Source organism: Pan paniscus, chromosome 1 (assembly GCF_029289425.2).
Source record: "Pan paniscus chromosome 1, NHGRI_mPanPan1-v2.0_pri, whole genome shotgun sequence".
NCBI lineage: Eukaryota > Metazoa > Chordata > Mammalia > Primates > Hominidae > Pan > Pan paniscus.
Window position 1 is genome coordinate 39,591,258 of NC_073249.2, and position 27,795 is coordinate 39,619,052.

Sequence of the window (27,795 nt, forward strand, 5' to 3'; positions counted from 1 at the left end):
ATGGGAGGTTGGAGTCTGATTTCCTTTGAAAGCACAGAATTGGATTGTTTAGTGCAATGTCCCTACCTGACTCTTTAGCAACCCACCAAAGGTGCACAGCTTCTTTGCTATCACCGACTCCAGTAACACTAAACTCTCCACTGTATGGAGCCTTTGGGAGGAGTCCCAGTTGCCATGCCCTCTGCTCTGCCAAGAAGAGAGTGGGATTTGGGTTCATGGTTTTATTGTCACATGTCTGATATTGTAGAGTTTAAAGTCTCTGGGTGGAAAAAGAAACTCTTTCCTACCAAATGAGAGCTGACTGGGAACAGGAGAGGGGAATTCCCTCATTCCCTGTGGCTGTGAATCAGGGCCCCCGTGCTGAAATGTACGTCCCACTACCTGAAACTCAGACTCACTAGTGAGTCAGCAATGCCACACCTGATTATCAATGGAGGGCAAAATGATGGGAGCATTGCAGGCCCAGGGCATGTTGGGAATGACTGAATCCTGAAGAGGCTCTTTTGAGAATACAGAAGAACTGATTCCTCAAGAGCTTGTGGAAAGACTCACAAGATGTTCTTATTCCCCAGATCAAGCAGATGAGGTGTGTATCAGAATAGAAGACATCAGCGTGGCCTATTGCCAGGGCTTGTTGCCTGCAGAGCCGGGGAGTTCCTCCTGATCTCTACCTTAATTCCACCTGCTTTACCCCCTTTCATTAATTATTCAGTTGAGTGACATGAGAGTAGGGACTTGGTTTTGTTTATGGCAATATCAACAATATCAACAGTACCCAGATCCATGGGTGATTTTTTTTTTTTTTGAGATGGAGTTTCCCTCTTGTTGCTCAGGCTGGAGTGCAATTGCGCAATCTCGGCTCACCGCAACCTCCACTTCCTGGGTTCAGGCAATCCTGCCTCAGCCTCCCGAGTAGCTGGGATTACAGGCATGCGCCACCAAGCCTGGCTAATTTTGTATTTTTAGTAGAGTCAGGGTTTCTCCATATTGGTCAGTCCGGTCTCCAGCTCCCGACCTCGGGTGATCTGCCTGCCTCAGCCTCTCAAAGTGCTGGGATTACAGGTGTGAGCGATTGCACCTGGCGATTTTTTTTTTTTTAATAGTTAACAGCCAGTGCAGAACAGGTCAGAATAGACTCTGGCTGCGGAGCTGAGCAGGGGTCCAAGTGGATAGAGCCCCGGGTTTGTGTTCTAGTCTTGGTTTGTGGCTAATATGCTATGTGACCTTGAGTAAATCACTTGACCTCGCTGGGCCGCAGTTTTCTCATCTATGAAAAGGGAGAATTTAGACTAGAAGTTGCAATCAGATGCCTACAGGGTCAGGCAATTAAAGTAAATGAGTGAGCTCAATAGAGTGAGTTTGTACTGGCTGTAACGTGTAGACTCCCTCTAAATGGGCAACTGTTGCCAGGTAGAACTGCTGGTAGAGCATCCAGGGCACTTGACTCTTTAAGAGATGCTGAGAATTTTTATGTTTATGTGAGATCTCCTGATATTTAAAATACTGTGTGGGTAAAAACTGGCTAAGTCAGTTTTAGTCTTGATCTAGATAATCCAGAAGAACCCTCCCAGCTTGAGTTTTCTGATTCCAAAATATATGTCTTCTAAAGAAGGTCCTTAAGACATCCCCTTAGTCATGGGAATTTCAGCTGGTGCAAAAGTGAGTGCCTGTGTGTGGGCTCATACTTGTATGCCACTGGGGTTTTGACTCCCCTCAAATGACACTCTCCCAATGGCCTTACCCCTCATCCCTCTCATACACCTGCACTGGAGCTTGTTTGGTCCCCAGAGCCCAGCCCTGGGCCAGATGGAAGATGCTGTTTGTCTAGTGAGCTCATCAGCAGTAAACAGCTAGCTGTGCTGATGAGCTTGCCCTTCCCCCAGTGAAGGGAAGAGTGGCCACAGGGCAGTGGTTGAGACAGAGGCTGGCTGAGTCAGGCCTTGGGGCCTTGCTGCCTTCCCAGGCCTTTTGCTGGCTACATTCCAAAGCTAAATTGGGACTTGGAATCATGCCTACATTATTATCAATCTGGGGCTCTTCAACACACTTGTATGAGTATGCTAGGGCTACCATAACAATGTACCTCAGAGTGGGTGGCTTGAACAACAGAAATTTTTTGTTTCATAGTTCTGGAGTTTAAAAGTCCAAAATCAAGGGTCTGAGGGATGTGAAAAAAAAAAAAAAAAGCTCTATTCCAGGTATCTCTCCTTGGGTTGCAGCTAGCTGTCTTCTCTTTATGTCTCTTCATATCACCTTCCCTCTGTGGGTATCTGCCTCTGTGTCCAAATCTCCTCCTTTTATAAGGACACCATTCATATTGGATTCAGGCTCACCCTAATAACCACGTTTTAACTTGATTACCTCCATAAGGATCCTGTCTCCCAATAAGGTCATATTCTGACATCTGGCTGTGGTTGCAGTGGGGGTGGTCAGGACTTCAAAATACAAATTTTTTTGTATGTGGGTGACAGTTCAACTCATTGTACCACTCCTCCACAGTTTCTCACTCATTACTTTAAACACCAAAACCTAAGTGACCTGCTCATGCCCCATTTCACCTACGACAGCTCAGTGGTTGAGGGTGGGGGATTTTTAAAAGTCTCATTTACTGTTGCACAGCCTCCTGCAAACCTGTCCTCTAGACAGATGAGGAAGGTGAGGGCAATCTCATCAAGCACCTATTAGGGTACATGCAGGACTTGAATTTCAGGTAATAACAAGGAATGCCTTCTTGTTCTCTGACGCACTGTTTATATGGTATTTTTAATCTTTACGCCAATAATAATTGCAAGTACATATAAAGCACTTGATAAGTGCTAAATACTGTTGCAAGCAGTTTACATGTAGTTATTGAATTCCCACAATACCCCTGAGGTATGTACTATTACTAACCTCTTTCTACAGATAAGACACCAGGGCCTAAAAAGCTTAAGAAACTTTCCCAAGTCTGTAGTAACTGATGGAGTTGGGGTCTAAATCCCAATAGTTGGCTCCAGAGGCTATGCTTTTAATCATTACACGATAGTGATCAGAGGAAGCAGGAACTCCAGTCTGGGCAACATAGTCAGACCCTGTCTCTAAAAAAAAAAAAAAAAAATTAGCCGGGCATGGTGGCCCATGCCTATATTTCCAGTTACTTGGGAGGGTGAGGTGGGAGAATCGCTTGAGCCCAGGAGGTTGAGCTATGATTGTGCCACTGCATTCTAGCCTGGATGACAGAGCCAGACCCTGCCTAAAAAAAAAAAAAAAAAAAAAAAAAGGAATTGAACTGGGTGCCAGTGCCTGTAATCCCAGCACTTTGCGAGGCTGAGGCGGATCCCTTGAGCCCAGGTGTTGCAGACCAGCCTGTGTAACTTAATAGCAAGACCCCATCTCCAAAAAAAAAAAAAAAAGAAAAAGAAAAAAGAAAGAGAAAAAAGCAAACAACAACAAAAAAGAAGGCAGGAATTATTATTCTCATTGAAGAGATGAGGAAACTGAAACCAAGAAGCTAAGTAACTTACCCAGGGTCACACGGGTAAGAGGCAGAGTAAAGGTAGAATTCTAGTCCTGAAAGCCTATGGCTTCTCCCAGACAGGACCAAGTGTCCTGGTTCTCTTCTTCATGTGCAACTCCACTTACACAGGCCCACGAGTAGTAGGGCCAACCCAGAATCTCAAAACCCTTATTTGTGCTTAACTGTCTGCATACTGCAGGGTAATTATGGGCCGTGAAGGAGGGAGGCACCCTCTCGACTTAGATCTGAACTCCCAGTCGCTTCCAGTTCCCAGGACCACCAGCCCTGAGGCGTAAGGCTAGGCCTGAATCTAGGACTTTCTTAGCCGGAGTTAGAAGCGGAGGAGTAGGGTGGGACACTGGACGGACGCCGCTGGGCCGGGCAGCCCAGAAACGCGGAGTGTCATATTTCTTGCAACTCGCCAATCCCGAACGCCGGGGGGCGTGGCCACACCTGGGAGGCGTGGCCGGGCGGATGCGAGGGCTGCGGCGTCCTGGGGCGAGGCGCTGACGTGAGCTCGGCGCACCTGGGCCGGGCAGGTAAGGGCTGGTGCGGGACGGGGAGAGGAACCTGCAGTCCCTACTTGAGTAGAGCCAGGCGGCCCTTGGCTAAGACGTCGAGGAGCGTGGTAGCGACGGGTGATCTTCACTGCGGACTTGGTTCGGAGGGACGTCCGCTTCTGGTGGACAGATTGAGCAAAGGTGGGTACGCCAACTTCTGGGGACCAGCTTGAGGGAGGAGAGGCTCCCCCGTGGGTGGGGTAGGACCCATCCCCGGAGTTTGTAGGGGGTGAGAGAACTTGCTTGGGGGCATCTGTGTGTTTGGGGTGGGTACCCACTGGGGCTGGGTGCCTGTCGCCCTCTTCCAGATAGCTTTGGGGCGGCCTCAGTTCTGTAGCGCTAGGCCCCTCTCGAATCTACACTTGTGTCTACTCTCCCTACCCCCACTGCCGAAGCGGAGGGCACTGCTCTCGGCCGTCAACAACCCCACTATCCGGTAGAGCTAAAGCACCGCGCCCCCTTCAGCCTTACCAACTTGCCGCTGGCCCCTGTGTCCCAGAGAGGGGACTTCCCAGGTCCGCAGGCCCTTGATCCTAGTGGGCGTTTTGGGAAACTGGAGTGACGGTGGCCAGGAGCTTTGGAGCATTGGCGGTTTGTTTTCCCTCCCTGAGTCTGTTTGGCACAGTTAGGCCCTTCGCCCTGGGCCTGGGAGACACCCTTGGATTTCCAAGGAGCGGAGCTAGGTGCTGGGGAGGGTGGCGCTGGGGTGTGGTTGCTCTGGGGGTGGGCCTCTTTGCCCGAAGGGGCTGGAGGGTGGTGTGGAGAATGGGGAAAGTCTCCCAGGCCTGACTTGGAAAGGAGGCCTGAGGTGTCACTCTTTACAGGGAGCCTGCTTTGTGGTAAAGGGGTCATCCTGTTCCAACCTGTTCTCTTGGTGGATGTCAAGAGTGGAAGTGAGGGAAAGGAGATGGATAGAGAGAGGAAGGCGCTTGGGTGGGATTGGTGAAAGCTGGTGTTGACCCAGGAGTGTGGTTTAGGATGAGACGTGTGTATGATGTATGACAGTGGCACTCAATACCTTGTAACTCCCGTTCGCCATCCCCCAGCTTCCATCCAGCAGAAGGGAAGGGTGTGGGCATTTTGACTAGAGGCCTGCAGTTTACCCCTAAGCAGGGCTAAACTAAACAGGGAAGCCTGAGGAACGGAACTTAGAGGATGGCATTTCATTTCTTTCAGGAGAAAGGGAAGAACTGGGACTGCTAAGAATTGTCTGCGAGAAATGGCGTGTGTTTTAACCTGAGCAAAACCACTGACGGCCAAATCTCGGCTTTTGTGTGGCAGTGCCCCTGGAAACTAGTCTGGGGAGGAGCTATGGAGGTGGCAATGAGGGTGTTTATGGAGGACCTGCTCCCTAGAATAGGGGTATGGGAGAGGACAGTTATGCTCGGAGGAGGCTGAAAGTGTCCCTCCTCTATGCTCACTGTGAGGGGAATAGATAGGTTAGCATCATTGTCCTTTGGCTGGTTAAGTACCTGTTAGAGACACAGGCCTTACATTTTGCTGTGATGGCAGCTAGAGATACCAAGATGAGTTCAACTAGGCTAAGGTGGTTCTTCAGGCATTGGGATTTGGGTGGCAAGAGTGTTTAGAAAGAGAACTCTGATTTAGGTGTGTTTGAGAGTGGATGTTATGCAGTCTCCACCTCAATCACTTTATTGGCCCTCTATGCTGCTGGGATCTTTGTTGATGTTTTTAGTTTACTTTCTTGGTGCGCAGAAGATGAGAGGGACATGGAAGACAAGGTGCAGTGGCAGGGTTTGGTACAGAACACTCTGACTTAGGAAATAAAGCACCTCAGCCCAGATGTAAAATGGGAATAGTAATATCACATTCAGGTTCATGAGGATGAAATCAGACATGTTAGTTAAAGGTTCATGTAAAAATTGTAAAGCCTACACAGATACAAAGGATTGTTGTTACCATCCTTCATAAGAAATGTCTTATTGTCCTGAGGTTAAGAAAAAATTACTTGTAGTTTTTTAAATTATAAATTGAAACATGTCATTGTAGGAAAATATGAATCATATATAATGTATATGGGAGAATGTAAAAAGCACCCATAGTTGCATCACTAGATAACCATTACAAATATTTTGTTGCATTGTTGTATTTATTTCCTTTTTTCAGTTCTGTGTGTATGTGCACAAGTATGCAAGTATATGCTGTGTTACAAGATGGAGATAGTGCTACACAGTCAAGTTGTATGCTGTGTTTCCCCCTGCCCCCACAACTTCATATTGTAAACATTTCCTTGAGTATAATACAAATTCTGACACCTGTTGTTAATGGCTACTTAATATTGCAGCCTGTGGTTGTGACGTAATGAACCGTTTCTGTCTTGGCCATTTGGGTTTTCAATTTTTCCATCTCTGCCTGTTTTTAGAGTTGTAGTTACTGGGTGGTGAGTGGGGGAGATCTTGGCTGACTTTCAGAAGGTGGGGAGGGTTTACAGTGAGGGAGGCAGGGCATGGGCTTGGAGGAGGGCAGGCTGGGGCTCCTTCCATGGGGCTGAGGCAAGGCTGCTCTTGTGTAGTCCCATCTTAGGAGAACACTGAGAACCCAGGGCTCTAGATCTTAATCACTGATCTCTGTGGGTGGCTGCTTCTCCTTTCCCATCATCAGGTGCAGCTCCTGGTCTTGGCCTGATTGCCTTAATTTTTGCATGGTGGGCTTTGGATCAACTACAATAAGTCCTTTTGGACTTTTCTTCAAGTCCACCATCGGTCAAGAGTTGGATTTTAATGTCTGACAGGCCCAAACACAGCACTTACCAGTATTGCAATGGAAATTCTCAAAAGCTCTTTACTAGATTGACTGGTTTGGTGCCTATTTCCCTATCCTCTTTTTCCTTCTTTTGCTCCATCCCCCTTTCTGTAGTGATAGGACTGGGGAGCAGAAGGTAGAACTAGCCCTTGAGAGAATATGCATTCCCTCCTTCTTATAAGGCTTATAATGCACTCCATGGTTTGATGGTTTCACATGCTGCCCTACAAAACACCGTAATTCAAGGCCAACTACATGGGGGTACTTGAACACTGCGTGCCAACCTGACCTACCCACTATGCTCCCAGGGGGAAGGTTTCAGTTGCAGGACTTGGTAATTGGGTCAGAAAGCTCAGGTGAGAGCAGGTCTTGCCTTGCTCTTAAAGTGCCAGACGCTGAGTTGGGTTTGGGTTTTTCACATTTGTTGGGAGTCTGGCTGGGGAGAGAAGTGGTGTTATGGGCCACCCCGTCAGCTAAGCTCTTCTGAGTAGGAGCCTTCAGCTGACCCTTTTAACCTCTTTTCTTTCCCACCTGGCACAGTTTATTCCCATATTTAGCTTCTTTGCTGTAAGGTTGTTTGGTTTCAGAACTGTGGTCCAGGCAGGGATCTTTCTGGGTGTGAAGGTGACCTATTTATCTTCCACTCCTCCTCAGGCCATTGTGGGGCTTGAGAAGTTCCAATATGGAGTTTCTCAAGAAGGAACATGGAGCTTCAGTGTTTAGTAACTAACACCGTGCTTGGCACACAGTAGCTGATGAACAAATATTTGTTGAATGAGTGTTCTTTTTCCAGGCATCTCATTCTCATCTTAAGTAAAAACAAAATAAGAACACCAAAAAATCCAAACACAACATCTCAGACAAACAATTCTCCAGTGACTGTTTTTTTATCAGTCACCCAATCTGGGAAGGCTTTTGTTTTCTGCTGTGAGTGCCAGCTGCTCTTGAATGTTATCTGCTATGCCCATGTATTTTTACAAGAATCAATTGCAGACTTTACCCAGGCTGGCTCCTGCAACCAATTGGTTCACTCCAGCCTTCATTGGGAGATAAACAGACCCAAGGGAGGAGGCTGTCCTAGCCATGCAAAGCTTGTCTCATGACTGCTTTTAGTACTCTAAGTACTCTTAGTACTTTAGTATTTGGTTATTCTAGGGCTTCTGAGCTTTACCAGACTCAGTAGTGGAGACGTGTTCTCAGCCTTTGTCGCCAGTGTTCCCAAGCCTTCTCCCAGACACTGGATTGTTGTATGGATAGCCAGCTGAGACCCCTCCTTTTCTCCATACAGAATCTTTGAGCGGTCAAGGGAAAGACAAACCGACTCTTCAGATCCCTGTGGACACACTGCCTGCTCTTCCATGTAAGTGAGGACTCTGGAGTCCAGGATCTACCCCTTATCTACTTCTCCCTCATCATGGTGGTGTCATTTATTTCTAAAATATTCCCATTCACTTTTAGTTGTCTTGTTTAAAAAGAGAACATGTGTCAGCTTCTCACTTGTATAGTTGTTGCTGTTTCCATAACTTTTTTCTTCCCTCTCCTGAGATGAGATTTCTGAAAAGAGCAATTTTCCTTCTCTTCCAAAGCCCTTGGTGCTTCAGGAAGGACTGTGTTCCAGCAGGATGACATCACCTTTTTATTTTTCTGCTTCAGGATTTAAACAGAAGAAATGTGATCTACTTAGCTGATAAGTCTGATTTGGCTAGAGCATGAAGTGTAAATGGCTTTGGAATCAGAATAAAAAGGACCTTTTAACCTCTTTTCTTTCCCACCTGGCACAGCTTATTCCCATATTTAGTTTCTTTGCTGTAATCTAGTGAAACTGTAGCTCTAGTAGATGGGAAGGGTGGCTGGGAAGGGTTCCCAGTGGCTGGCCTAATTCTTCTGCTCTTCCCATTTCTCCCTCTGACCCCCCCAGATCATGGCCCTCCACCCCCGCAGAGTCCGGCTAAAGCCCTGGCTGGTGGCCCAGGTGGATAGTGGCCTCTACCCTGGGCTCATCTGGCTACACAGGGACTCTAAACGCTTCCAGATTCCCTGGAAACATGCCACCCGGCATAGCCCTCAACAAGAAGAGGAAAATACCATTTTTAAGGTAAAGGACTTCTTCTACCATCAGACCTTTCTGGATTTTTTTTTTTTTTTTTTGGCATGGGGAATACACTAGATCTAAAACTCTGGTGAACAGAGAGAATGCTTATGATGGGGGTGCCCAAACTCAGCAGGCATAGTAATTCCTCTTTTGGGGGCATGTCTGCAATGGTTGAAGCCGTTTATTCTTTCCCACTCATTGAAGGTACTCACTCACATCCCAAAGGATACCAGCTGGGGTTGGCTAAAACTCTCATTAGTGATTGTAGTGATGTGTTTGTTTCAAAAGCTAGCGAGGGTCAGCAGTTGACTCTTCCTCCTCAATAACTCAGAGCTCTTGCTATGCAGAGAGGTGCTTGGGCCTGGGAATGGATACTCAGACCAGGACAGAACTATCAGGTGTTAGCAGGCACGCAGTATAGCCTATGTGATTGGTATAGAGGGCTCTCAGCAAGTTTTTCTTTCTTTTTCTTTTTTTGTGGGATATGGTCTTGCTCTGTCAACCAGGCTGGAGTGCAAGTGGCATGATCATAGCTCACTGCAGCCCTGACCTCCTAGGCTCAAGCGATCCTCCCGCCTCAACCTCCCACGTAGCTGGAACTATGAGCACACACCACCACGCCTGGCTAATTTTTGTATTTTTTCTGTAGAGACGGAGTTTCACCATGTTGCCCAGGCTGGTCTTGAACTCCTGGGGTCAAGTGATCCTCCCTCCTTAGCCTCCCAGAGTGTTCAGATTACAGGCATAAGCCACTGCACCTGGCAAGCTTTTCTTTTGAGTTAAAATATTTCGCCCCATCTATAACTGGGGCTTAAAAATCAAGGGTGATTTAATTACAAGTTTTAATTTTATAAATGGTTTTAAAAATAAGAAATAGCACTGATATGACAGTCATTTTATTTAACTGAAAACAAGATTTAATCACATAGCATTTTACAAAATTTAAGTGAAACCAAAGCTTGACTTAAGACAGAAGTAGGTGGACAGGCTTGTTGTGGGAAAGGTTTTCACATGGTTTGAAACCCTGGAGGCTATGCCTCTGCTCCAGACCAGCTTCTTTCTTGGTCACTTCCATCTCATGAGTAGCTTTAGTTCCTGCATCCCAAGACACTGAGAAGTTAGTTTTGTTTGCCCTTTTCTTCTTTGAGTATAAGCTAGAAGTCACAAGTGAAATACAGTCTCTACTGTGGGTCTCTCAAGATTCATGCTTTGGGTCCTTGCTGAAATTGGGTTGGGAAAGGGCAGAAAATGTAAGCGCAGGGTTCAAAAGAAAGCCATCCTTAGGATGTTTCCCACCCAACTCAGTTATGTCAGGTGTAGAGATTACAGGCAGAGAGAATATTGACCTGAAGGTACTTAGAAAATCTAAATCTTAATTTAGATTTTAAATAACAATATAAAAGTTGATAAGGTTAGTACCTATAAACCAGCACCAATTATTGGAGTTGGCATTGAGAAGGGCACGGGCCCATCTTGGCCCATTTGGCCTCTTGTGGCCATGGTCTGAAACTGGATTTGCTGTTCAAGTGTCTGACAGTGGCTGGCCCTGGGGAAGAGGCTATTTCCTGAAAGCCCTGCTCATGAGAGTGATGCTTTGGGCTTGCATGCTTGGGGCTTGAGGAAAATTGGGCTGTGGGGAGGTGGCTTTGTTTTAGTTATATCTGTGCATCTGTTTGCAGAGTGCAGGGGGAGGGTGCTTTCACAGATACCAAGCTCCGATGGCCTTTAGCAGAATATGCAGCTGGGGCACTAACATTGAATGGGTGTCTGTGTCCATTATCTCTTTTAATTCTCGTGACAACCCTGTAAGGGAGGTATTACCTTCATGTTGTTGATACAGAAGCCAAGTCTTAGAGGGGCTGAATAACTTGCCAAAGTCACACAGCCAGTAAGTGGTGGGGGTAGGATTTGAACCCATGACTTTCTGTCTGCATCCCACCCCCCATTATACTGCCCTTTCTGATCAAGAACTGGAAGACCTGGCCTCAAATTCTACTACCATCAACTGCATGTGTAGCCCTGAGCAAGTTAACCTCTCTGGGCTTCAGCTCTCCCTTTGGTAAAATGGGGATGAAATTAGTCTTGCCTGTGAGAATCAAGTGAAATAAAGTATGGAAAGGGATTTGTAAAGCACTATAAAAATGCAGATTATTTCCTCTTTAGAAAGAGAAATAAGGACCTGCACAGTGATCAGAATCTCTTGCTAGCAAGACTCAGAATGGGTTTGAACAAGCGATGTTTATAAATCACAATGATTGCCACATGGTTCCTTCTAGGCTCTCCTTTCTTGATTCTTTTTTTTTTTTTTTTTTTTTTGAGACAGAGTCTTGCTCTGTCACCCAGACTGGAGTGCAGTGGCGCGATCTCAGCTCACTGCAAACTCTGCCTCCCAGGTTCAAGCGATTCTCCTGCCTCAGCCTCCCAAGTAGCTGGGATTACAGGTGTGCACCACCATGCCCAGATAATTTTTGTATTTTTAGTAGAGACGGGGTTTCACCACGTTGGCCAGGATGGTCTCAATCTCTTGACCTCATGATCCACCCACCTCAGCCTCCCAAAGTGCTGGGATTACAGGCATGAGCCACTGCGCCTGGCCTCCTTTCTTGATTCTAAAGTTCCAGTCTTAAACGATACGGCTCTTCACTGCATCAGCCTTGGGTGCCCAGTGCAATCTGGGTGGGTCCTGGGGATGGCTGTGTGGTGAGCAGGAAGGCTGGGGCTCTGGTTCTGGGTTGGTCTGGCTGCTCTCCATGGAGGAGCAGGGATTTAGGGAACCACAGAAATGTGCAGAGCTCTGCCAAAGTCTTCATAGTCCGAGTCAGCTGGGTGGGGCCAGAGTTAGCGTGGGCACACAGAGGATCAAACAAATGGAAGGGAAAATTTGGGGAGGCAGCAGCCAGGTACTGCCAGGTAACTGGAGATAGGCCTTCCAGATACCAGCGACCAGTGAAGTTGAAATCTCCCGTAGGGGGTTGGATAGAATGGAGCAGCAGTTAGGCCCCCTAGTGTCTGCTCAGCCACCTGGGGCAGCAGAATGTTGTCAAACTTCTTCATTCCATACCACAATCAAATGGAGGGACCCAAATCTGAAAAGATGGTAAGAGGAAGTGATCTGAATTGGAGGAGGAGGATTTAGATTAGCTTTTGAGGAAACTTCCTCATGCCTGTGAGGTTCTTCAGGGGGCGACTGAAGGAGATCAGAGCTCTCAAAGGATGGGGCAGAAAAATTCAATTTCAGCTTGAGGAAGAAGCCTATGATCAGAATCAGAGGAAGGGATTGGGTTTGGACAAATCATATACCCTGTTAGCTTGAAAACGTTGGTGTGTGCTTCCTGTCTTGAGCTCTCTGCTAATGGTACCTACTTTTTCGGCATCAGAACAAGTTGTACTCCTGCACAAAGAGATCAGAGAACTTGTTAGCAATGGGGGAGAGTGGCTATCCCATTGCAGAAACAAGAATGCCTGTTAGAGCTGAAAGTAGGGCCAAGTGTCTACTCCCTGCTTTGCTCCTGAGCACCTTGGTCTATGACTTGAGCAGCTTAGATTTTTCCTTTCCTCATTAGGGAGGCTAACTTCTTCTTGTCTGGGGAAAGTGCTGTGAGTTTCCATATTTGAAAACCAGAGAGAAGGAGTCAAAGTGGTTTTAGTCCGTGCTGCTAGCCACTGGTGTGGTTGACAGCATGATGCTTCTAGTGAAGCAGAAGTTTGAGGGGATAGGGTAAGGTAAGGGGTGTGGATTTTTTAGGACTTGAGGCCCTCAGCCAGAGGGACAAGCTGAACCAGTGTGTTTCCTTCCCTCCTAAAGGCACTTGGTTTCTACAATTCTTTTTTTTTTTTTTTTTTTGAGATGAAGTTTTACTCTTGTTGCCCAGGCTAGGGTGCAATGGCACGATCTTGGCTCACTACAATCTCCACCTCCCGGGTTCAAGTGATTCTCCTGCCTCAGCCTCCCGAGTAGCTGGGATAATAGGCATGCACCACCATGCCCGGCTAATTTTGTATTTTTAGTAGAGACAGAGTTTCTCCGCATTGGTCAGGCTGGTCTCAAACTTCTGACCTTGTGATCCACCCGGCTTGGCCTCCCAAAGTGCTGGGATTACAGGCATGAGCCCCTGCACCCAGCTTACAATTCTTTATTTATGTATTAGATTGAAGACTGACAGGAGGGAACACAGGAGGCCGAACTCTTCATATCCTCTGCCATGCCTCTTTGTCTTACCTATTGTCGTATAAGCAACTCATGTCAAAAATGAATAAGCGAAGAAAAAAAGTTACTTGAAATTCTGCTATCCAGAGTTACCATCTGCACTTTGGTGCATATTTTCAGCAGGCTTTATCTTCAGCCCTTCATTAGAGCATTGTCGTCTTGATGAGTGCCGGTACCAGTGCTTGAGATAAGGTTCCTCCTTTTAATATATTGTGTTTGCACATGGCTTTATTTCCCTTAGGCACCTGTCTTGCCTGGTCCTAAGGGCAGTGTTTCCTGCTGCAGTCTCTGTAAATCGGGGTTGGGATGATGGGGCAGTCATGCAAAAGTGTGTGTGTGTGTGTTTGTGTCTATGAGAAAGGGTAAGCACATGCTTTGCAGTGGCTCTGGGCAATGATAGGACTCACTGTGGTTTCTTGTTCTCAGGCCTGGGCTGTAGAGACAGGGAAGTACCAGGAAGGGGTGGATGACCCTGACCCAGCTAAATGGAAGGCCCAGCTGCGCTGTGCTCTCAATAAGAGCAGAGAATTCAACCTGATGTATGATGGCACCAAGGAGGTGCCCATGAACCCAGTGAAGATATATCAAGTGTGTGACATCCCTCAGCCCCAGGGCTCAATCATTAACCCAGGTGAGGCCCCAGGTGCTGGGGAGAAGGTGGGCAGCATGCCAGATTCTGGGCTGGACTCTTAAGAGATAGTCAACTTGAAAACAGCTTGATTTACACAGTTTAAGATGGGTAAAGCAAGAAAGCCTTTCTCTGGGAAAGACCCACAAAACAAAAGATGCAGACTCAGCAAAATCTTGCTTACTTAGGGGAATGTTTTTTAACCTGGTTACTTAAAGCATTAGAAAGTGGAGGGGTATACAGTTCTACTGTAAAAGTAGCCTCTTTTGGGATTCAAGAGGCCAGGTAGTTTTGAAGGAGAAGGGATTAAAGCTTAATCCCTTTGCGTTCTAAACCTGGCCGTTATCACTTTACTACTTCTGGGACTTGAATCAAGTCATTTTACCTCTTGTAAGCCTCAGTTTCTTCAACTCTAAAATATGAGATCTCAGCTTTCCTATTTACTTCAAAAGCTAGTGTGAGAATCAATTAACATGGTCTGTAAAAAAAAATTAACATGATCTGTGAAAAAAACTTTTTTTAATTGACAAATAATAATTGTACATATTCGTTGGGTATATAGTGATGTTTTGGTACATATAATAGTGACAAGATCAGGGTAATAAGTTCTTTATACATATTGGGTGACTGATCGTTTAATTCATAGGATACTTTGACTAAGAGAATATCTCCTGATCCCTCCAATTAACTGCATACTTAACAAGTACTAATAGCCAGATAGTTTAGATATGTGCTCCAGTGAATCTAGGGAGGTCCTTCCATGAGAGAAGTGTTCATTCCCTTGATTCTCACTCTTTTTAGCTAGGACATTGAGGGTGTGTACTGAACCTGAGGAGCCTCTGGGCTAGCAGTCCCTAGCTTGAATGGTGGGTCAGCTGCAGGGGTGGCAGTGCAACCTGAATGGCTCACCTGTGAGCTTGTATATCTTGGGTAGGATCCACAGGGTCTGCTCCCTGGGATGAGAAGGATAATGATGTGGATGAAGAAGATGAGGAAGATGAGCTGGATCAGTCGCAGCACCATGTTCCCATCCAGGACACCTTCCCCTTCCTGAACATCAATGGTGAGTGGGGATGATGGGTGGTACAGAGACATATGGAGGATGTAAGGAGTTTTGACCTTGGAACTGTCAATACATTGGCCACCACTGCCCTGAAAGCAGGATCAGTCCCTGCAGCCAGACTGCTGGACTGTTAGCAAGTGGGAGTCAGAGGTGAGGAACTCCCTGCTGGCTCAGTTATCCCAGTAGAGTTGGGTGGGTTCCAGGCAATAGAACATCTTTGGAAGCTTATGTGCTAATTCAAAGAAATAAAAAATTTGAATTCATTCTTAACCCAACATACAAATATATCATCAGTTACACATTTTGCCAATTTCCTTCAGGCCAAGTACAGTGTCATTTTTACGAGTTACGGGCAAACTCTTCTAATATTTCCCTTGGTATAAATTCTGTGTCACTTCCTTCACAAGGACTACTCTGCCTAGGCTGTATCACGGGAAACTTGTGATGTCTGTAGCTGATAGTACTTGGCTCTGATAGGATTTATCTGCAAGAGACTTTTCTTTTATGGGCTTTTGAATCCAGCTTCCTAGGAAAATTGAGTTGGGAGCTTGAGAATCCACCATGTGACAGAGCAGGTACTGAATCTCCCACTGCATTTTCTGAGGATACTTGAACACACGTTGAATTGCTCTTTCTGCAGCATCTTTACTTCATTTGTCCACTGAAATGCTCCTACTCAAATGACTTGCATCCAGCCAAGCAGTTTTTCATTGTCTTTTTAGTACCACCTGGCTGCAATGGGTCAAAATGAGATAACTTGTGCCACCTATAAAACTTAGGATAACAAGATGATTTATTTAGTATTTTCAGGTACTCTACCATAGGTGATGCCTCTACCTTTGAGAATCAGGAAATGACACTTGTCTGTCCACTGGCCCTCCTTCATTTATATCTTTGCAACCAAGTGTGGGTAAAGAGAAGTTTCATAGAGATCTTGCAGGTCAATATTGCCACATGTTCAATGTCACTAATCATTAGAGAAATGCAAATCAAAACCACAATGAAATACCATCTCACACCAGTCAGAATGGCTGTTATTGAAGTCAAAAAATAACAGATGCTGATGAAGTTATGGAAAAAAGGGAACACTTATATCCTGCTGGTGGGAATGTAAATTAGTCCAGCCACTGTGGAAAGCAGTTTGGTGATTTCTCAAAGAACTTGAAACAGAATCACCTTTTGGCCCAGCAATCCTATTATTGGGTATATACCCAAAAGAATATAAATTGTTCTACCATAGGGACACATGTACCTGTATGTTCATTGCAGCACTTATTCACAATAGCAAAGACATGGAATCAAATTAAATGCCCATCAATGGTGGACTGGATAAAGAAAACGTGGTACATATATACCATGGAATACTATGCAGCCATAAAAAAGAGTAAGATCATGTCTTTTGCAGCAACATGGATGTAGCTGGAGGGCATTATCCTAAGTGAACTAAAACACAGGAACAGAAAACCAAATATTACATGTTCCCACTCATAAGTGGGAGGTAAACTGAGTACACATGGACACAAAGAAGGGAACAATAGACACTGGGGCCTCCTTGAGGATGGAGGGTGGGAGGAGGATGAGGATAAAAAAACTACCTATTGGGTACTATGCTTATTAACTAGGTGATGAAATAATCTGTATACCAAACCCCGGGACATGTAATTCACCTGTATAACAAACCTGCACATGTATCCCTGAAACTAAAATAAAAGTAAAAACAAACAAAAAATTGCCACATGTTACATTCCCACTTAGTGAAATTGAACATCTAGAAATATGGGATCCTTTCCCAAATGTCTGGCTGCCTCATTCTCTTATTCTCACCCCCTAAAAGGATGCAGTTTATTTCCAGCATCCTGATTTCCTATTTCTGTTGATCTTTTATTAAAGCTAATATTTGTGTGTCCTTATGTTTTGAGCTGCCTTTAATCCTTTTTTGGAAAGTTGTAGAATAGATACTAAAAACAAAAAAGTAAAATGGGAACATAAATTTAACCAGTTCCCATAAATTTAACCAGAGTGCCATTGCACTCCAGTCTGGGTGACAGAATGAGACATGATCTAAAAAAAAAATGGTCAAAGAAACATTAATCTTTGTGATTTCAGAGCTGTTGGGGCAGAGGATGAAGAATTGTTGAAGAATAGATGCCTAAGAGGTGAGGCTAGGAGGAGAAATCTGTAGACTTTGGAGCAAGTCAACTTTGACAGTAGCAGGGAAATACTTTTTTTTTTTTTTAAAAAAAACCTTTTAATTGGATCCTTTTGAATAAATAATACTTTCACATGGTTTACATTCATAATGGTACAAAAAGGTAAATCAGTGGAAAGGTTTTCCTTCTATCCTGTCCCTGAACCTTTCATTTCTTTCCCTGGAGGAGTCAGATCCTTCTAGGTTCCTGAGTATCCTTCCAGACATTTTATGCATGTAAAAGTATTTGTTTGTTGTTAAAGGTATTTCTATGCGTTAACACTTACTCGAAGCTAATCAGCTAATTTAGCTGAGTTCGTTTTATGGAAGACAACCAGCTTCTATTTAATTGCTGGGGCCAAATTTTACAGTATGGAATGTCTTACTCCTTGTAATTTAACCTCCAGAGAAAACTCACTTGTCTATGTTAATCTTCAGCAAACAAAGGTTTTTAAAACTATGAATTTGTGGGAGAAATAATATGATTAGGAAGCAGGAGCAGGGGAACCTTATTTCTTATTGCGTTAGTTATGGGAATCACTGATGGGCTGGAAGATCACACTGGGTCAGGGTTCAGTGTTTGGTTCTTGTCTACTGACCTTGTGAGTTCTCAGAGCATCAGCAAGTGATGTGCACGTGTGGTACCCCTGTCTGCTCACCATATGCTTTTGTTTTAGGTTCTCCCATGGCGCCAGCCAGTGTGGGCAATTGCAGTGTGGGCAACTGCAGCCCGGAGGCAGTGTGGCCCAAAACTGAACCCCTGGAGATGGAAGTACCCCAGGCACCTATACAGCCCTTCTATAGCTCTCCAGAACTGTGGATCAGCTCTCTCCCAAGTAAGTGAGACTTTATCTTTCTTGCTGGGTCTTCTGCTTCTATTATAGACTCTTTCCTGTCCTGCTTTCTAACTTCATTTCTTTGCCATGTATTGAAAAACTACCTGTCTCAGAGGCACCCTCTGTTTCTGTTTCCTGGCTAGCCCATGAGTCACCAGGGAAGAAGTAAAGAAACACTGGCCCAGCTGGGTGTGGTGGCTTACACCTGTAATCCCAGCCCTTTGGAAGGCTGAGGTGGGAGGAGTGCTTGAGGCCAGGAGTTTGAGAATAGCCTTGGCAACATAGTGAGACTTTCTACAAAAAAATTTTTAAAAAATTAGCTGGGCATGGCAGTGCATGCCCGTGGTCCCTGTTACTTGGGAGGCTGAGGTGGGAGGATCACTTGAATGCAGAAGGTCGAGGCTGCAGTGAGCCCTGATCATGCCATTGCACTCCAGTCTGGGTGACAGAATGAGACATGATCTAAAACAACAACAACAACAAAAACATTGGCTGACACTTACTTGCCCATAGGGATGCTCTGATTGGTTATAGCTCCAGCTCCAGGTTATTCAGGTCTTAGGTGGGTAGGAGTCCCAGATTTATCAGTCACGCAGGGGGATTTAGTGACAAGGCCAGTTGTGGAACAGGGAGGTTAATGGCCATGGATTTGGTAGAGGAGGCTCTTGGATTTTGAGAGGCTTTAGGACCTACAGAAAAAAACCTCTTTCTGAATTTGGTACGAATTTATCTCAATGAAGAATCAATGTCATTGCTTGGGTCTCCCTTTCACAGTACACTTGGTAGGCATGTGAGTGCTATTAATAAAATTTTGTCCAAGAGGCTAAGTAGCTTTGATAGGGGCTATTGGGTTCAATGGAGATTTGCTGAGTAAAAATTAACTTTGATGTGAACTGTGTCCTTTTATGGTATATTATTAGAGCAGATCCCCAGTGTGTGTGTTCACATGTCATTTTCAGAAAAATTGTTTGGTATTGCTTCTTCTTCCTCAAGTTTCTTTAAACAATAAGCTAAAAATGATACGCAAACCAGATACCTTAGTTTTTAGCTCCTTCCAGTGACCATTGGTGTGAAGACTCAGTCAGTATAGTGTGGGGACACCAGGACCACTTTACTTGATGAAATTGTAGCCCTTGGGGTGTGGTGATTGAACAGAAATAGTTGAGATAGACTTTGAACTGTTTGCTTTCAGGCAGCCTTTTGAGTGAATATTCCAGGGATATGTTGATGTCTCCCTTTATTGCAGGAAGGATAACTATGGCAGTGGCCTTCCTGAATGCTGGTTGAAAGGTGGCTTGATCTTAATGGACTTGCATGAGTCACAGGGATGAACAGGCAGAGCAGTGAAGCAGGACTCTCACTGTCATCTCTAACCTTGCAGTGACTGACCTGGACATCAAGTTTCAGTACCGTGGGAAGGAGTACGGGCAGACCATGACCGTGAGCAACCCCCAGGGCTGCCGACTCTTCTATGGGGACCTGGGTCCCATGCCTGACCAGGAGGAGCTCTTTGGTCCAGTCAGCCTGGAGCAGGTCAAATTCCCGGGTCCTGAGCATATTACCAATGAGAAGCAGAAGCTGTTCACTAGCAAGCTGCTGGACGTCATGGACAGAGGACTGATCCTGGAGGTCAGCGGTCATGCCATTTATGCCATCAGGCTGTGCCAGTGCAAGGTGTACTGGTCTGGGCCATGTGCCCCATCACTTGTTGCTCCCAACCTGATTGAGAGACAAAAGAAGGTCAAGCTATTTTGTCTGGAAACATTCCTTAGCGGTAAGTCATTTCTCAGAAAGTTGATCGTGGGAATTGTTCTCTGGAAGTACATTCCTTCCACTATCCCTGTCTTTCACCTTCCTGCTTTCCTGGCGTGGCAAAGATCTTAAAAAATTTAGTCTGGAGGAGGTCAAGGGAGAACAGAACTTTGGTTCTAAAAATTGGAGGTGACCTAGGCAACAAAGAAGGGAGTTTCACTCCAAAGCTATGTACTTGGAAGCTATTTTTAAGTTGGTTGTGGCTCCTTCAATGGCAGAAGAGGGAGAGAGTCCTGTCATTACACCTCAAATGTTACCAGCGTGTCTTTAACTTTGAAAGGTAATCCTGTTTGTCATGTTCAGAATAGCACATATTCTTTTGGGAATTATCTGAGTGGTGAATTCAAGCAGGCAGTTTTAGGGAAAGCACCGAGACGTGAATTTTTTACAACGTGGTTTGAACTGCAAGTCATGATCAATGATGTCCAAGAGAACCCTCTGTAATTTGTACTGTTCAATATATTTGTGCTATTCAGTATGGTTGTCACAAGCCATGTGTGGCTATTGAGCATGGAAATATGACTAATGTGACCCAGGAACTGTTTAATTAATTTAAAACTAGTGAGCACATGTGGCTAGTGGCTATTGTAATGGACAGCATAAAAGATGGTATTTGTTGAGTGGATGTGGAATGACCCAGTATACCAAACTTGCTCTTCCACTTTCTGCAGATCTCATTGCCCACCAGAAAGGACAGATAGAGAAGCAGCCACCGTTTGAGATCTACTTATGCTTTGGGGAAGAATGGCCAGATGGGAAACCATTGGAAAGGAAACTCATCTTGGTTCAGGTGAGAAGATAAGGCTGTGTCAACAACTCTTCATCTTTTTGCCAATGCTTAAGCCCCCAGGTCTGGGTTGAGCCCTCATCAAGCATCCATCAGCCCATGTAGGTTTCAGTCTCATCAGATGGGGTAACAGACTCAGGTTTGTACAGTAGGACTCATGCTGGAAAAGGCAGGGTCCTTAAAATGGGTGACTGATTTAGTGGAGATCTTATCTTTCATTCTCTTACTAACCTTAGAGTCTTGCTGAAACCTCACAGGATATGACCCTTTCCAGGTTTTCTTCACACACACATACACACACACACACACACACAGACACACAATGTAAATTGCACTTTTTTTTTTTTTTGGAGACATGGTCTTGCTGTGTCGCCCAGGCTGCAGTGCAGTGGCACCATCTCAGCCCACTGTGGCCTCAACCTCCCAGGTTCAAGTGATCCTCCCACCTCAGCCTCCCAAGTAGCTGTGACAACAGGCACAGGCTACCATGCCTGGCCTAATTTTATTTTTAGCAGAGATGAGGTCTCACTATGTTGCTCATGCTGGTCTGCAACTCGTGGGCTTAAGTGATCCTCCTGTCTCAGCCTTCCAAAATGCTGGGATTATGGGTGTAAGCCACCATACCTGGCCCTTTCCAGCCTTTCTTAGAAAAACCTTTTGAGTTACTTTTAGGAATATAAATTTATTCTAGGAAGTGGCAGCAAGGCCACTTGGGCTTTGCCCCTGGAGTTGTGTAGCAAGGCAAGCAATAGATGATATTTTGTAAAAAGTCTTGCAAAGTAAGCAGTCATTTATTTAGGCATGTGATGTAATGTTACATCTAGGTTCTTTACCTTCATTTGAACCAACTTCCACAGTGAGCCTTGGCAGAAGGATGGTCCAGAGAGATGAAGGCATATCCTATATTTAGACTTCAGAATGAGGTCTTCCTCAGGGCCTCTTTGGTCTGTCCTTCAATCTTGGGTCCATTGTGCTATTTAAAAATACCTTTTCCTCAGAGGATACACCTGTGTTCTGTGTCCTGAACAGGTCATTCCAGTAGTGGCTCGGATGATCTACGAGATGTTTTCTGGTGATTTCACACGATCCTTTGATAGTGGCAGTGTCCGCCTGCAGATCTCAACCCCAGACATCAAGGATAACATCGTTGCTCAGCTGAAGCAGCTGTACCGCATCCTTCAAACCCAGGAGAGCTGGCAGCCCATGCAGCCCACCCCCAGCATGCAACTGCCCCCTGCCCTGCCTCCCCAGTAATTGTGAATGCCATCTTCTTCCTTCTCTTTTTTATAATATTGTACATATGGATTTTTTTATTGTTTAGATTTAACCAGCTTTTAAATCTCTCTTTTCTCTAACAGTGTTAGACGTTTGTGATCTCCAAATATGCCTAGATTTAAAGCTGATTTAATTTATGGAAAAATCACCCTTCAGACTTTGCTTTTCTTTTTCAAATCTCCTAATGGTAGTATGATATAGCATAGTAGAAGGAGATTTGGCCTGGGAGTTTGGACACCAAAGTTCTAGCTGCAGCTTTGCTTCCAATGTGACCTTGAACAAGTCCTTTAACCTCTGGGCTTCAGATTTATTGCTTATAAAGTGAAGAGATTGGAGTAGTGCCTGAAATTGCATCCAGCTTTAGAACGGACTCGATGACCTTCTTCTACTTGTACAAGGCTAAACTGCCTGGAACAGAATCCTTCTGCATTGTTCTTGTACCACATTTTTCCTTGGTTTTGTTAAAGTTTCCTCAAGCACTGATTTGTCCAGGATTGAGCTCTGTTTGACCTGTTCTGCTAGTATAGTAAGCTGGCTCCCTGATGGGGGAAGTGAGAGGGAGAGGAGCTGGCTGGCTGGTTGCTTAGAAACTATGCTTGATATCTAAATAGAAATGGGTGCCAAAGTCTGAAAGTCACCCAGCCTGTGGAGTGAAAGCTCACAAATTTGGCTTCTAAAGGGAAGCTGTTGACACAGAAAGCCTAGGGATTCTGTGGAAGAATAGGTTGTCAGGCATTTACCTTATTACCACTCAAATACCAGTGTGTGTGTGTTGGGGGGGCGGCAGGGAGAGGGGGTAGGTGACAGTATGTGACTCAGGTGTTAGCTTTAAGAGGAAAGAGCTTTATTTTTCTTATTTTCTTCTCTGAGCTAGACTGAGCTGGGGATCTAAGATGTACTTCTCTGACTACAAAAGGGACAGTATCATTTAGATTTTTTGCAGTTGGAAGAAATGGGTTGTTGAGTGTTTTAAGGCTGGAATCAAGAAGGGCTGGGCAGTACTCTTCTGGAAAGGCTCACCTAGCATGAACCTGCTTGTCTCCCTTACTAGTGGAGGTATCTGAGTGTGAACAGTGAAGGTAAACAGTGGTATAGAACAATGCAGCTCTATCTGTCACAAACTGGTCTTATCTAGAAACATCTGCTGAGTCTCTAACCCTTTCAGCTTTCTCTTCTTTTTTGAGACAGAGTCTTGCTTTGTTGCCCAGGCTGGAGTGCAGTGGCAAGTCACCACTTACTGCAGCTTTAAGCTCCTGGGCTCAAGCAATCGTCCTGCCCCAGCCTCCTGAGTAGTTGGGACAAGAGTCGTGCACTATGATGCTTGGCTAATTTTTTTTTTTTTTTTGTAGAGATGAGGTCTTGCTATGTTGCCCAGGCTGGTCTTGAACTCCTGGGCTCAAGCAATCTGGGACCTAAATGGCAAATAAGATGCTAATCTGTGGTTGCAAGCCCCAGTCCTCTTGAATAGTGATGCCTATCTGTCTGTGTTGGGACATAGTAAGGAAGCCCATGTCTAGTCTGGTACCTTTAAACCAGGCCATCTCCAACTTTTCAAAATGACTCAAAAGTTGAGCTAGCCTTATTTTAAATACTAAAAGTTCAAAATCAGTGGTGACACGAGGACTTATTTATTTAAAGTGCTTAAGCCTTGGTTTTAGAGTTTCTAAGAGACCTAGTGGAATTTGCTATTATGAAAAGCATGAAAAGATTAAGAAATCTGGCTAAAGTTCAGGTGCCCAGCTTCGAGGAAAAGTTGGGCTTTTAGGGACCAGGAAGCATTAAAGGCACAGAAACTTTACATTTTGGGGGTCATTTTGTTGAGTAGGTGAAGTGAGGGATTTGGGCTTGATATTTGGCTGCCCCATCTCTATGTGGGAACTCAAAGTTAAAAACCCACTGTAGGTAAATTAGAAGGGCAGCTCTTGAATCTGGGCCAGTCTATATCACTTCTGTGAAGTGCTAACAGCCAGGCTATCTGTAGCCTGGGTGGGAGCCCAGATAATGTGAGCTGGTAAAGGGTATTGGAAAAGTGCCAAGAAATACCAAGCTTTTGGTTCGTAACCACTATAAAAAGTTTATGAACATGTCAGAGGAATGGATGAGTGATTTGTGAGGACTTAACTAGATACCCCGGTTTCTTCCTTGTTTTGGCTTCTTTTCAGAATGCCGGGAGAGTACATGCAGGGATTCCATCTGATCACCCTCAGCACTCTTTCTCTGGTCCTGCTGGATAGATTTAGATTTCCTTTCTTTTTTTAGGGCCTCAGTCTGCTATCTCCTTTGGTGGCTACCACCACTCACTCCCTTGATATCTTCTACTCCCTTGCCTTCACCTTGCTTAAGACTGAGAAGGGAGTTAGATTTTGTCACTAGCTCTTCTTTTTCCTCACTGTGTACCCCACCAAACAAGATTAGTTCAAGTTAAAAAGAACCTATTGGAGGTAAACTGGGAGAGCAAGTGTTGGATCTGGGCTGGTCCCTTTCCCATAAAATTAGGTCCCTGGTTGTATGTTCCCATAGCACCCCATACTTCCTCTCTCAGAATAATCATTTCCCTTGTAATGCTCAGCATCCGCATCCTGCTTGACTGCAAACTTGCTGAAGGTAGGGACTGTTTGTCTTGGACTTCGCTGCCAGTCCTTAGAACAGTGTCTGGGACACAGTGTGTTCTCAAATATTTGTTGCTGGAATAAATAAATGAACTAAATCAGTCTTTTAGGGATTTACTGTTAACCACCATGGGAAAATTAAATAAATGCGGGGAAGGAAAACGTTCTAAAATTAGAAGACTACTTTCTACTCTCAGCTTCTGATTCCCTCTGAGCTAAGAACCAGACAGCCTTAGGCTGGTAACTCCTATAAGCTGGTCCTCCTCCCATGCTGACCCCATCTTTACTGTACAATTCACTTTTCATGGTCTGAAGGCACCACCAAGATAGATCCAGGAGTGACAACTCCAGTGTAGGTGTCTGCTGTTCCCTTAATCTCTGTCCTGCTCCAAGTATAAATAAATTGGGGCCATTTCCTTAGATATTGGGGTTTTCTCAAGAAATCCTTTCCCTTCGTGGCATGGGTCAAATCGCTGGTAGTTAAAAAGGTGTTAACTCTTACGTGAAATAACACTTTTTCTTTGTAATGACCTGACTGGAAAGCCTCTGTGTCATCACTTCTCATTTCTGATTTGAAATCAGCAAACTGGATTCAGTAGACATGAACTTAAGCCCCATGAAAGTGGGGGTTTTGTCTGTTTTGCTCACTGCAATACCTCCAGGGCCTAGCAGCATGACTGGCACATATTTGTTCAAAGTGAATACTCACACCTTCACACCCTCCCTAGAGAGCTGTTGTTGTAGGCCTCTCAAATGTAGGATTTAGGGAAGTCAAGTTAAAATTAAAACGTTTCAGCACCACCCACAGGTGAGGCTATTCTGCAAAATATGTTGTCTTGAGGTATGTTTCGTCTGGACAAAACGTATTTCCACAGACACAAATCAAAGGTGTTTATTAACTGCTGTGTGCCCTGTTTCTGGATTCCCAGTCAAGTGGGACACCAGACGTCATAACACAGGGAGGACGTTCGGCGAAGCAAAATGAGGGCAGCAGCGGGAAACCAGTTTCACCAGGTTCCGCCTTTTCTCGTTTACTTCCGCCCTTCCCCGTTCCTAAGCCGACAGATGGGGCCTCGTTCAGTCTGGCCGGAAAGGGCGGGCCGCACGGTGGCCCAAACTTCCGGCGCGCAGCAAGGCTGCCTAGCTAGTGATTCTAACGCGAGGCGCGCGAGCGGCTGGATGACGTCACGGAATGGGGGGAAAGAGGGCGGCACTCGAGTGGGTGCGCATGCGCAAGAAGGTGCCTGCCGGACTGGAGCTGAGCGGGCTGCGAGGGTCTTCCCAGCGCAGGCGGGTTTTCCAGTGTTACTTGCGGCTGGGCGTGGGGGACTAGCTGCCTTTCTGGCAGCAGGCAGGAAGCCGCAAAAAGTTTCTGAGCCCCCGAACCTGTAGCGGACGTGGAAAAAGAACGTATGTGAGACAGACTTATGCCTCATTTAGCAAATCACTATAACATGCTCTGGTGTGGGGTGTGTGGATCGGAGAAATCCCATCTTCCGAGGGTCCTTGATGTCGGACAGAAAGGGAAGGCGGAGCCAGCAGAAGTTAAAATACTACCCTTCTGCAGTTCTAGCGGATTTCATTCATTCATTTTTATGTGTCAGGGTGAGATGGTTGTTAGTCCACATTCTGGTGTATATTAATCAAATTACTATTCTTATAACTATTCTCTGGCGGGAAGAGTAGGGGAGTTGTCAGTGGAAAGGATACATTTGGAACTTGGAGCTCTGTCCCAGAAGGGCTTTTGGGCGAAATGCTGTGAATTTTGCCAAACACTGCCCCGCCTCCGCCTCTGCCCCAAATTCCCTACGGTTTGAACCAGATAACGTAATTTGCAACAGGTAAAATTTAGAATAAAAGCCAGAGGGAATATAAATCTAGCTATAAGGCTAGAAAAACACACGAATTTATGATTGAGGGAGACCAAGTCAACCAGAAAAATCAAGCAGCATCGGTGAAACTATCTTGTCTGGGCTGGGTCGCCATTTCAAAGCAGGGAGGGACAGAATAATCTTTGGAAGATACCGCGGTTTAACAGGAAGGCTGTTGGCAGGTTTCCTGGTGTGTCACTGGCTGTTAATAATTCCCTGCTCCTGCTTTGTTTCTAGGCCCCTCCTCAAGTGTCTGGCTGAAAGATGCCACCCAGGGAAGGGAACTCGGGCTAGCTAAGGAGGCCATTCTTGATGTTGCTTCTAGATCTCATGTCATCACCGAGCCCTCAGCTGCTGGTGGCAGCTGCTCAGCAGACCCTTGGCATGGGAAAGAGACGGAGTCCACCCCAAGCCATCTGCCTTCACTTAGCTGGAGAGGTGCTGGCTGTGGCCCGGGGACTGAAGCCAGCTGTGCTCTATGATTGCAACTGTGCAGGGGCATCAGAGCTCCAGAGCTATCTGGAGGAGCTGCAGGGGCTTGGCTTCCTGACCTTTGGACTTCACATCCTTGAGATTGGAGAAAACAGCCTGATTGTCAGTCCTGAGCATGTATGTCAGCACTTGGAGCAGGTGCTGCTTGGTACCATAGCCTTTGTGGATGTTTCCAGCTGCCAGCGTCACCCTTCTGTCTGCTCCCTGGACCAGCTTCAGGACTTGAAGGCACTCGTGGCTGAGATCATCACACATTTGCAGGGGCTGCAGAGGGACTTATCTCTAGCAGTCTCCTACAGCAGGCTCCATTCCTCAGACTGGAATCTGTGTACTGTATTTGGGATCCTCCTGGGCTATCCTGTTCCCTATACCTTTCACCTGAACCAGGGAGATGACAACTGCTTAGCTCTGACTCCACTACGAGTATTCACTGCCCGGATCTCATGGTTGCTAGGTCAACCCCCAATCCTGCTCTATTCCTTTAGTGTCCCAGAGAGTTTGTTCCCAGGCCTGAGGGACATTCTAAACACCTGGGAGAAGGACCTCAGAACCCGATTTAGGACTCAGAATGACTTTGCTGATCTCAGCATCTCCTCTGAGATAGTCACACTGCCGGCTGTGGCCCTCTGACTTTAACTCTCCTCCCATATAGAAGGTACTCAGTAAATGATCATCTCTAGGTTGGGGATGGCAAATAATCATCTCAACTGCCAATTCCAAGTGTCTTGAGTACACTAAGGCACAATGCTGTAATCAGTTGGCCACAAATGCAAAGGGCATGTAAATAGGTAATGGTGGTGCTAGTAGCAAATTGGTAGATAGTACATACTTGCCATTTCTATACTAGGAAGTCCTCTTAGTGGAGATGATTTCATTTTCACTGGATAAAAGATAGAAGGAAGGAGATGATAGAGGAAAAGCAGGGTGATGGAAGACAAGCCAAACACTCTTGCATGGTAACCTTGTAAATATACCTGCTCTATGTGGGTGCTGCCTGCTAGGAAAGTAGGGCTGGGGGCTTTTCTGCATGTTTATATGCCTCCAACTGAATTTGAGGAGAGTAGACCACCACTATGCTTAAATATGTGATACTTGTTAATGTAATACACCATTCAG

The 27,795-nt window shown here is 45.5% G+C and overlaps 2 protein-coding genes across 3 annotated transcripts; both read left to right on the top strand.

Annotated features, from left to right (window-relative positions):
* The first annotated feature begins 208 nt into the window (after window positions 1-208).
* On the top strand, window positions 209-21,686 carry IRF6 (interferon regulatory factor 6). The gene is made up of 9 exons (XM_003814215.6): window positions 209-4,197; window positions 8,108-8,179; window positions 8,738-8,914; window positions 13,545-13,749; window positions 14,681-14,809; window positions 17,675-17,833; window positions 19,215-19,607; window positions 20,317-20,435; window positions 21,462-21,686. The coding sequence occupies exons 3-9, from the start codon at window positions 8,741-8,743 to the stop codon at window positions 21,684-21,686; spliced, it is 1,404 nt and encodes a 467-aa protein (XP_003814263.1). The 5' UTR covers window positions 209-4,197; window positions 8,108-8,179; window positions 8,738-8,740.
* Window positions 21,552-27,694, top strand: C1H1orf74 (chromosome 1 C1orf74 homolog). 2 transcript variants are annotated; one of them, XM_055108575.2, is made up of 2 exons: window positions 21,552-21,682; window positions 26,425-27,694. In XM_055108575.2, exon 2 carries the CDS (start codon window positions 26,500-26,502, stop codon window positions 27,307-27,309), a length of 810 nt encoding a protein of 269 aa, XP_054964550.2. In that variant the 5' UTR covers window positions 21,552-21,682; window positions 26,425-26,499; the 3' UTR covers window positions 27,310-27,694. The 2 variants fall into 2 exon arrangements, with proteins under 2 accessions (XP_054964550.2, XP_003831265.3); XM_003831217.6 differs by lacking the exon at window positions 21,552-21,682 and adding an exon at window positions 25,530-25,726.
* The last annotated feature ends 101 nt before the right edge of the window (window positions 27,695-27,795 follow it).